The sequence below is a fragment of the Pelmatolapia mariae genome, linkage group LG4 (genome assembly GCF_036321145.2).
Source record: "Pelmatolapia mariae isolate MD_Pm_ZW linkage group LG4, Pm_UMD_F_2, whole genome shotgun sequence".
Lineage (NCBI taxonomy): Eukaryota > Metazoa > Chordata > Actinopteri > Cichliformes > Cichlidae > Pelmatolapia > Pelmatolapia mariae.
In genome coordinates, this window is record NC_086230.1 from 28,153,402 (window position 1) to 28,167,676 (window position 14,275).

Sequence of the window (14,275 nt, forward strand, 5' to 3'; positions counted from 1 at the left end):
TGATAGACCCTCCTCCAAAAATACCCTCACAGGCATTTCAGTATCTGTGTATGGAGACTGTCAAGGGTCTTTACCTTACACCAGAAAGTGTCTTGAGGCAGCTGTTGTTGTGAAATGGCATTCTATAAATAAAACTCAATTAAATAGAATTGACTTGGAGGTACAAAGACCAAAATCTATTTAAAAGCTTCGCAAAATTCCAACAGTCACAAATCTAGTATTTTTCCCCAAACCGTGCCAGTCGTGCTTCCATGAAAATAAAAATAGCCAGTAAACTTTAAATGTGGATTCTTTTCTACAAACAAAATATCCAGAGTTACACCGGAGATGGATTGCTATGCTTTATCTAGAGTCTGCAGCCAACATCATCATCCTGAAAAAACAGAAACATAGACAGACAGATGTTGACATTGTTTATAGACCATTTTAACATACATAAATAATTATAAATAAACAGAATTTTTAAGCCATTTACATTTATGTACATCTGAGTTCTGTCTCATCTGTTACACGGTCGGACTGTTACAACTATTGCCTCTCTGTCCCTGATGTCAGTATGATAAACCCATTGATGCCAGTGCTTCAGTGCGTTCAAGGACTACCTCGAACCGTCATTGAGGTAAGGTGCACAACATCAGTTAAACTTTAATTTTGGAACATTTTAAACATAGAAAATGACAAAAAAAAAAAAAAACATCAGCAGATGGTTGTTCAGAGTTTAAATGTTTGCCGGGTAGCTCTTTGATGTCATACTTAGGCACTGAGGTGCTCTGCTAAACACTATAATGCTTACAAAGTCAAATGAATGTCTTTGTAGTAAGCTTAAACACTGTTTATCTTGATCATCCTGCTAACTGAGACAAAAAAGTATTAGTCTCAGACTAATCTCTCTAACTAAGGGCATGAGTTTGAGATATTAAACTAAGTACATCTGATTCCTTATTTCCCAAGTGTTTAACACAGCACATGGAGCTAATGCAGGATTCAAATTGGATGCCCTTCCTGACACAACCACTTGCTTGCGGGCCTCTGATGCTGGATTTGTGCCTCCTCCTTGTGCCAAAGTGGGGATCTGTTGCATGCAAGTTGATTGCGTTAACCACTACACCCTGCAACCATCAGTTTGAGATATGAAACTGAAAGTCATGTTAACTTCATTCAGTATAATTCAAGGGATCATCAGTGGATCCTAGGGATTCATCCACCAGGGATGGTGTGTGCCTTCGTTGAAGTAATCCAAAATTAGTCACCTGGATGAAAGTACAATACTTACCAAAATGCCAGCTGATGACTTATCACTCCCTAAAAAGTAACAATTTGTTACTTTTCTTGTCTCACATGATAGTAAACTGAATATCTGAGAAAAAGCAAATAGTCTTTTCCGCTAGCCAAGTGGCCAGTGGACCAGCAACAGCTAGTTCTTGGGCTCTTCCGGTGTAGCCAGTGAACATCCAGGTTACAGCTTCTTTTTAAATCAGTTTTTCACAAATGCAAATAAATTTAAAACAACTAGCAAAACAGTGAATGGTAGTTTTAAAGCTTGATGGGTCACCAGAACATGGAATAAAGACAGGCTATTAATGGGGGAAAAAAACAAAAATCTGATCTTTTACTCTAGATTCTACAATATTAAGGAAATATCTGATCATAGGAATTAACTATTTTGTAACCATTTCTATAACTTCTTTAAAAATTGAAATAATATAAAAGATAATTGTCGCATTGTATGCTGTTTGTGAGCAAAAACTTGTGTGTGAAACCAGAATTTTTAAACTTCTTCAACAATTGTTTGTTTAATTAGAGACACAAACAGTTATTTAAGGTTACAGTATTTCACCAGCCTTGCACTTCTTCTGTTTACTCATTACCTGAAACTGTCAAGCTGGAACAGGTTCCCAGTGCAGGTGAGTGCCTTCCAGCTTTCTGTGCATCATCAAAACCTGTTTTCGTTTAGGCAGCTATTGCCCTGGGCTGGTTCAGCAAAGAGTATGAACAACTTGTGAACAGCGTTTGAAATGATGTCGTCATCCTCCCGTCAGGGTGTTGACAAAAATAAACAAAAGGTGCATTTACAGTCTGCAGCTACTTTCCAACAAGTCCAATGACCTATAGAGCAACTAAAATTGGAACTTGTTCAGAGGAAAGTGAAGAAATCTAAGAATTTATGTATTTAAATATTTAATGTTGAGTCCTGCAGTGGTAATTCAGAGACGGCGAGCTGAAAGTCTATACAAGCCAAGAGCAGACAAAGTTATCTCTAGTGATCAGCATAGTCCCTACTCAGATAATATCAGGTCTGATAGAACATTCTGAGCATCCTCCACCTCCAGTGAGCCGTAGGTTTGGGTGCAGAGGAGACTCCGTTGATTTTATATCTGCTCTGCGTTGTGATTGTAGTTCATTCATTGTCCATTAAATATTAATCAAGCGGAAAGTGTTGAGGAATGCAAAACCCACTGAACTCGGAATGTTTTCACAGGCCACTGGATGTCCTACCAGTCCACTGCACTGAGTATGTGAAGTTTAAAGAGCATAAAGACACCAGGAATGTTGGAAAGTTGGTATGAGAGGAGGGAGACAGCCAGACTGTGACTAAGGTAGCGCTGGCACTGGGAGTGGTGTTACACACTTGTTAGTGTCTCTCAAGTCAAAAACAATCACACCTCTGACTGTGAAAACACACGGAAGCTTTTTAATGAGAACGCGCACAACTTCAACTGTGGAATACTCATTAGAGGTTAGGGGCTCGGAAGCTCATAAGAGTGGTAATTTAATTTAAGAGTCTGTTATCCAGGTGTAGATTAACAATCTGTGACATTTTCATACAGATAAGTTCCCGCTTCCTGTCTTCTCTGCAGAGCACTGCTTCAAACTGAAACAAGTTCAACAAAGCTTTTATATATTTTGTTGTGAACAGCCAGAGTCAGGCAGGTCTGTTGCAGGAAAAAAAATCCTCCACAGCACTGCAAGTGATGTGCTTCATTGTTCCCAGCAGCAACAGAACTTTGTTTGGAAATAAACAGAGAAAGAACAATGTGCTTGGAATCGGAAACTATAGACAACATTGCTGATCCGACACAGAAAAATCAACAGAAGCTCAGAAATTTCATTTACTGAACTCCTCAGGTTAAAAGTGATGAAGATAGGATCTGAATGACAAGTGAGCTCAAGGAAGTAAGTTGCAAAATAACACCACAGCATGAGCGATTAGTACTAAAGATGTCAGCAAAAGAAGAAAGGAAAACAAGATGCCTGTGGATTGCCACTTAAAAGTGTTGGGCTTCACGTGAGAATCAGGTCAGGCATTAGAGAGACAGCTATGAAGAGAAACACAAACAGACGTAAAGGTACTGCTGTGGGAACTTTGGGAAAACCCGACTTGTCATGAATTGGACTTTTAAGAAACAGCATGCACACCTCTCACTGAAGTATTACTCTCAGGCCAAAGCTACAGGAAATCTTTCTCAGGCATCTTTACCATAATGGGAAGAGAGGATGAGTGCCTCATTGCCTCGGGCTCAGTAAAAACTCCTGACTCGCTGACTACCAAAGAGGCCCACGAGCATCAACAGTTATCACTAATGATCTCTGATAAGCTATCACCGACCCACGCTGACATTTTGACCACTTGACAGCTTATGTTGCTTTTAAAGTAAATTAAAAAACAGATACATGCACTGCTGAAACCGACTACACCATCTATCACCATGTCATGTAACATGGACACACATTTATCCAAATATAGTGTGTTTATTTTCTCTTTTTATTTTCTCTTTTGAATTCCATTCAATCACCGTCTAATTGATTTAATTCTCCAGATGGTCTAGAGCCGAACGCAGGGAAGAATACAAAGTACAGCTGAAGGTTGCCCTCTGCTTCCCATAAGCTGTCTGACCTCCCTGTTTCTGCTTAATACTTCTTAAAATACCCATATGTTTAGGGAGTTCTATAAAAATTGCACATGCACAAACGTACAGATTTACAGGGAGTGATGACCTCAATTAGATAAACAGCTTACCTTTGTTCTCACCCATCCTGCAAAGATGAGACCTTGTGGAAGAACTGAAATTATGGTGACCAAGTGAATCAGTGGTTGACTTCCATGCAAGAGTGAACGCTGGGAGCATTTCTAAATGGTTATATCCATTTAACCTTACTGGAGAAATGTGAAACAGGCGAGAAGCAAGTTGTTTAAATAGCCTCGCCTCAAACGGCAATCAATAATGTTTTGTGAACTGAGCCCGGCCACAGCAGGCAGACTACAGCAGCAATTAAAAGGGAGACAAAAGTTTATGAGAAGAGGCTGAAAGTGAGACAATAATGCATGTATAAATGGAGTGGAAAAAATTGGAGAGCAATGGGAAAATTGATTGATGCAAACATTAGGTCAAAATGAAAATGTCCAGTGGATTGTAGTTGCACCTGTACAGATAACAGCATGTGTTTACCAGCTATTGGTCTTTCATTGTCTGTTCCCTTTAAGGTCAGCTTTGTCAAGAACACTTGCAAGAGCCTCACAGAGTAAATTCACAGGTCAAAGTTCACCAAAGATGACTGTATGCCAGGCATGTCAAGACATTTTATAGCACTGATCACTGTGATTTTACTTAAATTAACTGATAAAGTCTGAAATACTTGACCAATGATAAATGATAAATGACTGTGTGACCCAAGAGAGTTCCAAGAGTCTCTGCACTGAACTGCTGGCGACGGTGCTTATGGTACATGAAAGAAAATTAAAGCAGAGCATGAGAATGGGAGCCGTAGGAGGAGAGAGGGTGAAGCAATAAAAAAATCAAACTCAAATAAAGGAACGATGGGAGACATGCTATTCTCTTCAGATGAAAGCCTTTTCCATCTAAGTGTGAGCCAATTATTTTTCTTGTTGAGAGAAAATATGAACATCTGTGTTTGCCGTGAATCAGTGAATAATGGCAGACCACACAAGGACCTCTGAATGTGCACACACACAGAAGCACATAGGCAAACAACCACACATGCACACACACATTTGCCCTGTGGGCTGGGTGACGTCATGTTTGTTGTAGGGTGGGCGGCTCCTGATTGAAGATTAACGTCTAAAACTGCCAAAGGTGCTTTAGGCTTTTAAAGATGGACAGAAGCACAACATTCCCACATTAGACTCTTACAGCTGAGAGATAAGGAACTCTTCTAAGTTGTAGCCCTGGGCCTGAGAGGACCTGGAACCCCTGACTGACAGGCTCAAGCAGATTTACTCTCTGGGGCTGACATGAGGTTCAAGAAAAAACAACATTCTTTGGCTGACTGGTCTTGTAACATAAAAATGCTCTCATAGTCTCTCCCAAGACAGTTTTAGGTTTGGGAATGTTTATGGTAACATAAAAGAATTCCCTCTGGAAGGATCCCATACAGACTGCTATAACTACTGAGCCATGTCACCGGTCAGATAACTGGCAGGAGCCTCTGGCATGAGATGACTGTGACATGCAGCATCTCAGATGCACATAGCTGTAAATCTAACCACACTGACAAGACAGGGATAGATCCTGGCTTCCTATGCAGGAGTCCTACAGCCTGGTCATACACCACTAAAATAAAGATGATTTGTTTTCAGAGAAAGTTCCATTGTGATTCAACAACACTCCCGACATGTGGATTCCTTTCTATGGAACAATAACACTTATTCACTGATATCACTGATGCTGTTATTCAGAACATATCAGCATGTTCAAATTAGACATTTTTAATGACTGCAAAATTAAAGTTAGAAAGCCCCTGAAAGTAATGAATGTGCATGGAGTTGAAAATAAACGTAATTAATTAATTTCTCACAGGGTTGAGGAATGAAGTCCATTAATGAATGATTTGTCAGCAAATTACTTAATAAAATATCCAAAGGAAACAAAACTTTATATAAATCTTGACCGGATGTCTGAAAATGTGTAAAATGGGGAAACTTAATCAAACGAGCAGACAAAGATTAGCCCAGTACTAGCCAGTATGTCAGCCAACTGCTGCATCCATCTAAATCTGAGGAAAGCTCTTAAATGGTTATAGCAGTTACTGGTCCCTTCAGGCCCATCCTGTCTGAATTATCCACGCCATAACCCCTATCTCCTCCCCACAGTTGCCTGACCCTGAGCCAGATCATGAGAAGAGGCAGCCACACACAGTGGACAACTCATGAAAGAATGCAAACACAAGACACAGAGAGACATGGCTGGCACCAAAGTTTCCAGCACTAGCAGATGTCCTGAGTTAAAAAAAAAAAAAAAAAAAAAAACGTCTAAAAACAAAAGACATCTCGAGTTGGCTAGGTCAAAGCAATTTGTCAAAGAGATGACTGCTGAAAAAGTTGGAGAGGGAGTTGGAGGCAGTGCCACCCTGTCGCACCCAGGGACAGACACCACGGCAGGGCTAGGAGACGATTGATTTGATGTCAGCCTCTAAGACACAGCACAGACAGAGACGTGAAATAGTCTTACCTGACGTGTCCCACATATTAAGTTCAATCCGGTGCTTCTCTATTTCAAAACTGGCTGTGTAGTTTTCAAACACTGTGGGCACATAGTTCTGAAAATAAAAGATTTATGTTAGTTACCCGATGAAAAGGGGCATAATAAGCCTCTGTTTATAGTGACTGTGATTAGACTGCTGAGAGTATGACATTTGAAACGATGCAGCTGACAAATAAAATAAAGGCAGACACATTTCACAGCTGGGCTGCCACAAATGCTTTCGGGGATATTATGTTTAGAAACGCAGCAAAGACAAAGCCTTAAAGTTTTGTAGCCTGTATTGGAGACACTACAGTTCATTTAGTCATTTTACAGTCCTTTATTTCATGTCTGCTCTACAGTTCTTTCTCCTTCTCTTCTTTGAGCATTAGTGTGTTTAGACAGGTGGATGTAACCTGCCGGATTAGTGCTGAAACTGAGCTGCCGAGTAGAGCGTTACATTTAAATGACGGTGCTGTAGTTATTCATAAACTCCGCGGTTCCCTCCTCTACAGAAAGACCGAAGTTTAGACTTTTTTTTAAATAGCTGGACCTACCTCTGGGTAGCAGTCCTTGGCAAAAACGTGCAGGAGCGCAGTTTTCCCACATTGCGTATCCCCGACCACTACAATCTTGCAACGGCTCCCTAGACTGTCCATGGTTTGTCCGTCAGACGTGTATTCTTGACACGGGAAGGTGTTGCATCCAGCATCCGATAAGAGGCGCAGCGGAATTCAACACTTTGAAGAAAAATTAGCAAATACATGCGCAGAGCCGGTGCGCTTTATCCAGGTTCTGCTGTCCGACGCGCAGTGCCCCGGTCCCACTGACACACTCCGTCTGACTCGTCCGCTCCCGTAACTACGAGCAGGACGCACACAGCCCACCCTGGAAACTCCGCTACTTTGGTTACTGGCCACGCCTTCCTCATTTTCACATCTGAACCACATCGTTCACATGTTGTATGCTGCTCTTATTATTATTAGAAATTAAGGTCCAACTGTACAAATGGTTCACAGGGTTTGTTTTTCTCTTGTATGATTTCACTGAAAAAGCGACCCAGTGTTCATGGAAACCAATCAGTGCTATTTTATCCCTGCAGTGATTGTATTCTGTTGCATCAGAAACCTAATTAAGTCCACAGAAATGACATAACTATGGTTATGACTAACACTACTAGACTACAGCTAATTATCTCAACGTTAATAAGGACTCAGTATCATGTCTTTATTAACTTAACTGTGTGATATTTCATGATGAAACGCGTTTAACATAAAATTGGAGCATCTGCTTAAATCTGCCTTTTCCCTTTTAAAAAAGGCCTATTTAATATAAAATTAATAAATACGTAATAAGAAAAATTCAAAGCCTGCTCAGTAACGTTTTGTGATGGGTTTTGGTTTACTTACTGACCAGCTACAGGGTAGGAATTATACTTTTTGCTAATAAATTACTGTAAATAGGCTTAAACTTATGGATGTGTTTATCATCATTTTAAATATAGAGCTATAACTATAATGTGGAAAAAGTTAAAGGGGTAAATTCCAATTTCCCATTAAGATTTGCATGGTCTTATTAGCCCTAATGTGTCTTTGAGAATATACATTATTAAATGTTTGTTATGTAATATTTGTTATATGCTTTTTAGGTATTTTTAGGAGGGATAGCTGTTTGTCTTATGATAATTACCAAATGTAAAACCTTATTTCACTGTTGGCAAAGCTGCATAAATGCTCAGGACATTGTGCCCCTCGATTTAATGCCAACATGACCTTTTAATGGTGATACAATAAATGCAGCATACCATGATAAAATAGTCCATCAAATTAAGTAGTTAGAGGTGAATGGGCTGTTTTATGGCTCTTGCAGCCCTTCAATTAGTTGATATTCCTTAGAAGTGCGTGCCCCGCAGGGGAGTTAATGTTTTTGTGAATGAGATAATGAAATGACGCGGTACCACGTGCCAAGACACAGCGCTTGACTCAGCTCTGGTTGTTTGAAGACCGACACCGCCTCCTTGTGGACGAAAAAAAAAGTGTCAGCTCATATGAATGTGGGCTATACAACAGCAGTGACCCCAAGTCATAACTGATAAGCGTATAAGCCAATACAAGTTACCTGAAACTTAATCAATCAATCACACTTTATTTGTTTAGCATCTTTAATGCAGGTTAGTGCAGTTCAAAATGCTTCACAGATTAAGGACAAGCCAATAAGAGATTAGACATATCAAGAATTAAGAAAACAAAAACATGCAGCAATAAGCAACTTTAAACTACTCAAAAAGTTTGTTTGTATTAATGAGAGAAATAAATCAGAATAGGAGTATGAGCAGACAGATGCCTCTGTTCAATAAGTTGTTCTAATCCTGGATGTAGATTAAAAAAAAAGTTCATTGAAGCACTTTAGAATGTCACATTTTTCACCTAAATTACCTGAATCTTTAAGAGCTGACATCTCGTCTGTGGTTACATCGCTGTACAAAGTTTTATTATTTTCCAAAAGGAGTTGGGATCATTACGGTGTTCAGTGGTTTTTGAGGTAGAATTCTGATTAGGCCTTTTTTAATTAAAGAGGTTTAACAGTTTCCGAGCTGTCTAAAAATCAGCCAGTGTGCCTCAGATTTAGCTTTTCTGGCCCAGGCGGCATCTCTCTCTGTGAGGAGACGGAACAGAAAAAAAAATAAGGATTGTCTCAGCTTTTTTCTCTAAATTTGTGAGATGGCACATGTTTATCTATAATTTTGATAAAAGCATCATAAAAGTATTTTTACACTGGGTCTACATCAGTAAACCTAGTGTGGTAGCTAGATAGATTCTATTCTAGTCACAGCCTGTAAAACGTGGGAAAAAAATCAAGGAAATGCTTACAATCGTGTTTAAAATATTAACGATTTAACTATTTGTGGTCTTGATTATGAGGGCTTTGACTGTCTGACTGCAGCTACCACTCAGTGTTCAACGATATCATTTGCAAAAATACCAATACAGGATAAATTGATGAGTGATGATTTTTCTGGGCATTGAAGAATTGCGTGAGTTCTGAGACAGAAAACATCAGTACAAATTACTCAATCAAATCTTATTTTCTATAGCACATTTGATGAATCTTAGTGCAGTTCAGTGCTTCACAGATGACTAATAGGCCAATAATTAAAACTGCATAAAAAAATTTATAAAATTACAATGATTTGCAATAATAAGCAATTATATAAATGAATTAACCTCTTAAGCCCCAACGCCCCCTGATACGGGGGCAAAAGGCAGGAGATCAGGTAGGCTTGGGGCTTGAGAGGTTAAAGAGATTAAAAATCAGACATAAGTCTTAATAATAAATACATCTGGGGAAGATTAGAATATAGAATACGGTAATATAGAGATAATGCTGATATATTATAAAGGTGGAAGTAAGTGCTGAAAAAACAAGGCCCTAAAACATATGAAAAGCTCAAAAATTGTAATCTGGGTAAATTCAGAGTATCTTTGCTTTTGTCAGATCATCTGTTTGGTTACCTTGTATCCATCTTTTGTTGATATTGCTTTTTGTGCAATATTTTCATTTCCTGTCTTGCTTTACCATCGTTTTTGTTCATTTTGCCTTCCTCTGCATTCTACATCGGACAACTCGCTTATGCATACCTGAGCTAAATATTAACATTTGTGTTACCATGTTTCATTACTATGTATCACACCACAACAATATGTTGAAAGTATTTTGCCAGGGTTTATATGTTATTTTGGTTACTGGCCTTCTGTAACTGTTTGCTCTAACTTTACCAGTCTAACATTTCAAGAGCTTAAACTTACATGAACAGAATTCTATTCACATTCATTGTAATAGTAAAGCGATAAAGAATATTAATGCCCACAAAGATGTTACAATGGGCCACCTCTTATTTCTTTACATTTTGCTACAGCCAGACATTTGTGTCAATTTTTAAAAGTGTTCCTGAGCAATAGCTCTCCAGGTTTTGTCAAATTATTCTTTGGATATTGGCTGCTTTTTCACTCATTTTTAGTGTAGTCTTTATACCTGACCAGTTTAATAGGAATGTTTTTGTGTGTGTGTGTGTGCGTGCGTGCGTGCGTGCGTGCGTGCGTGCGTGCGTGCGTGTGTGTGTGTGTGTGTGTGTGTGTGTGTGTTTGCTTTGTTTGAGATGTCATGGAATGAATCAGTGTTTTGTCTAAACATAACCAAAAAAACAAAGGATCCATTTCAAATTGTCTCTTTCGGCAATTTGTTACAAGCTGGGGTTTTTTTTGCAAAATTACAATTTGATGCCTTTCTTTTAGTTGAATCTATAAAAAATGAGAAAGATAATACAATTGGACAGTTTTGCACCACCAAGGCAATTCCCCAAGAGCTATTAGCTGAAAACGTAGAACATCTCTGCATGGTGTGCAAATCGTCCTTAAGAAACTGAGGAAACTGGACGAATAAGGAATAAAAGAAGAAGTGGCAGGCCTAAAAAACTATCTATAGCATTTCAAAAGTATCTTTTAATAAATGGAATAAATGTTTTCACACACATATCTAAATGTCATGTCCTAAAGAAACAGGAAAGAATTCAGCAAAGACCAAACACAGGACCTGAGAGATGCATCTGGCTCTTCAGTTTTCAGAAGCCTCATTAGAAATGGTGTCAATAGACGAGTGGCTGTCAAGAAGCCATTCCTAAGGAAGAGAAACAGGAAGAAAGGTTGAAATATGCCAACATACACAAGAACTGGATTGAAAATCAGTGACATCAGGCCTTACGGTCTTATCAATCCATATTTGAACATTTTCATTCAAATTATCATCAATATGTATGAAAGAAGTCAGGAGAGAGGTAAAACAGTGATTGTCTACGATTATCTGTAAAACATGGTCCTCTTTCATGGTTTGGGGCTATAATTTAGCAGTGCTGTTAAAAGCATACCTGAACAGAAAAACAAACAATGGATTGGCTTTCCGAGAGCTTGGACCTCATCTTGAGAGAGAACAGAGCAAAAGACATCCAACATCCAAAGAACAGCTTTGAATGTCCTTCAAGAGGCCTGGAGAGCTATTCCTGAAAAAAGAAATGATGAGAAAGAGAGTTCAGGCTGTGCTGAAGAATAAAGATGTTCATACCAAATATTGACTTTCAAACTTGTTAGAATTGTACAATTTGTTTTTGCCTTGTGTACTATGTATATTTATTTCAATTAATTTGAGTGAAATGAATCTTTAAAAAAGTAAACGCTTCATGTTGGAGTCATTAGAGCAGCAGGTGGCAGTATTCATTCATTATTAAAGCAGGCTTTTGTTTTGTTTTACTCAGGGACCAAAGACCTGTAGCATTCAGAAATTTAGGATGTTTTCAAGATCATTATCAGTTTAAGAAAACTCGTGTACATTTTAATAACTATATCTAAAGCCTTCATGGAGTTTAATTTTACTTAAACAGCATACCTATGTTAAGGGAACTGGAGACCTGGTTTGTTAAAATAGCTGAACACGAGGGAAACAATACCTCACACAAGAAACAGAGACAGCCTTACTTACTCTGCAGACTGCATAAACCACTCACATTACCCACATTGCATTTATTTCCCTAAATGCATCAGTGTTTGCAGTAAAAAGTGGGAGATTTGCATTCACCGTAATGTTGACTGTTCAGTCTGCTTTACCTGCCATTGCCAGTTTATCATTATGACTGTGCTGAATACTGCTAAATGCTAAGAGATGCTTGACAGTCTACTCAGCCAGCAAATTCATTACACCTATGGATTAATAGTGCAGATATGGCAGTGGATCATTCGACACCAAACTATAACCAATTTATAAATGCCCAGTGGGTGATCATCTTATTTCCAAGCTTTCAGTTTCTGTAAACGTGCCAAGTACAACTGATTGAGGCTGAAGGCTTTACAGTGAAATTATTACAGTCTGCATTTTATTTCAAACCCAACATAAAAACTGAACCGTATTGTCTTTTCACTTTGAAACACTCGCATTTTGAACCTCCCTCAAGGTCAGCCTTTGTGGCGGTTGTACCTGTAATGCTAAGATCAAAAAGTGTTGGGTGGATCTCATGGATTAAGGCACACACATACACTCTTTAGCACAATCAGCTTCTTAACCTCCTCCCGTCACAGAAATTGCACAGATCATAGGTCTATCACGGAGATTCTGATTCTTGGGGTTTGAACTGGTCAATATAAAATCTTAAATAGTGAAAAGAATTTTACTCTTCAAGTCCCTGAAGAGAATTGATATGATACAGCCAGAGTAGGATAAATTCAAACTAACGGTTTAACTTTTCACAATCCACAGTCAAAAATAGTTGAAAGACATTTCTTAATGATAAGGTTCATAAGCAAAGAGGGCTGAAACCGCAGATTAAGCAAGAAGCCAGTTCTGAAAATGATTTGTATTCCTCCTCAAGGATAATGTCACCAAACCATACAGGAAAAAAACTACCTCTGTGTATTAACAAGGTAAAACATTTATGCACCTTTATGCTTTCACCAATAAGCTGATAAGTCACCATAGCCACACAACAGTATTCATTTCATACATTTGCAGTAATAATTCACGCTGACAGCCACGTGGAGGGTTTAAGTGAGCTCTCATTGATTTTTTTTCTCATAGATTTGTTGTTAGTCCCACAATTTGCCCAGTTTTAATGGAAATGAAAATATGTGTGTGTTTGTAGTTCACACACACACATCCTCAGAGACTAGCCAGACTCCCTGCAGACTCGGTCTATTATTTTCCTGGCAGTGTGGTGACACAGTACTTTATCCAGGCTGAATTACACCACCGAGCAACATAATGCATTCAGTAACCTACTTAGACAATAGAGAAAGTCTCCACACTACACCAGGTGTCCAGTACATCTTTGGTCCTACTTTCCTTTAATTGCAAGCCTATTCTGTGATGGACATGTTTTCGAAGCCCCTTTATCGCTGGTACATGAAGCCATTTTCCTGACTTGTCAGAGTTAAAGTGAAGAAAGGCCTCTCAGATGTGAGAAACCTGAACATAGCGATGTACAGAGTGGCTCGGTGCTGTTGGGAAAGAACAGACATCTGCCTTATAACATTGTGTCAAAGTGACAGATCAATAATGCCTGCATCCTACATCATTAAACTGCTGTGGGATATTGATTGCTGAGTTTGTGCTGAGTGGCACTTTACAGCCACAAGGTGTCTCACCACTCCTCTTGTGGTCACAGCTCTCTGAACACTGGGCTAGGCCCTCAACTCTAAAGGCATTGAGCTGATGAGTGGAAATGTCCTCTTGTTTCTGTTTGGGACAAAATATAAGCAGCTACATGTGCTATTTGCTGTATGTTTTTGTTCGCAACAAGCTTCTAAAAATTTCTAAAATTATAAAGCAAATAATATTAACACTAAAGCTGGGAATGTTATGAGTGCCAGTGTTCCACTTTTGGAAAAGTCTTTCTGCCATGTGGCTCTGGATCCTCCTTGCTGAGGAAGGATAATACAAAGCAGGTTATATCGTTTCATCAAACACTGGCTTGACCTCAACACAAGCTCATATTTTTTCTGAGCTGTCTGTGCAGGGAAGTTGCAACAATGAGCAGTAAGCAGGTCCAAAGTTCCTGCAAATCCTACTGCAGAATAGGCAGCATAAACAGACGTTTCCTGTGGCTCCTGGTGTTCCACAAAGCTCACTGTTAAACAGGCTGCAGTAAACAGCCAACACATTCCTGCTAAAAGAAATATTAAATAAACATGTTTATATAATTCAGTGCCTAAAATGAAAAACCTACTGAGTCTATGATGGTATTTTTGTGTCACACG

General features: G+C 38.9%; 1 protein-coding gene across 1 annotated transcript in view; it reads right to left on the reverse strand.

The window, feature by feature from the left end:
- Positions 1-7,367, reverse strand: part of rnd2 (Rho family GTPase 2) — a 31,374-nt gene extending 24,007 nt beyond the window's left edge. The window contains exons 1-2 of the mRNA XM_063472277.1: positions 7,037-7,367; positions 6,468-6,555 (exon numbers count right to left, since the gene is read on the reverse strand). Coding sequence (XP_063328347.1) covers positions 6,468-6,555; positions 7,037-7,138 — 190 coding nt within the window. The 5' untranslated portion in view covers positions 7,139-7,367. The remainder of the gene's footprint in view (positions 1-6,467; positions 6,556-7,036) is intronic.
- Positions 7,368-14,275: the final 6,908 nt, after the last annotated feature.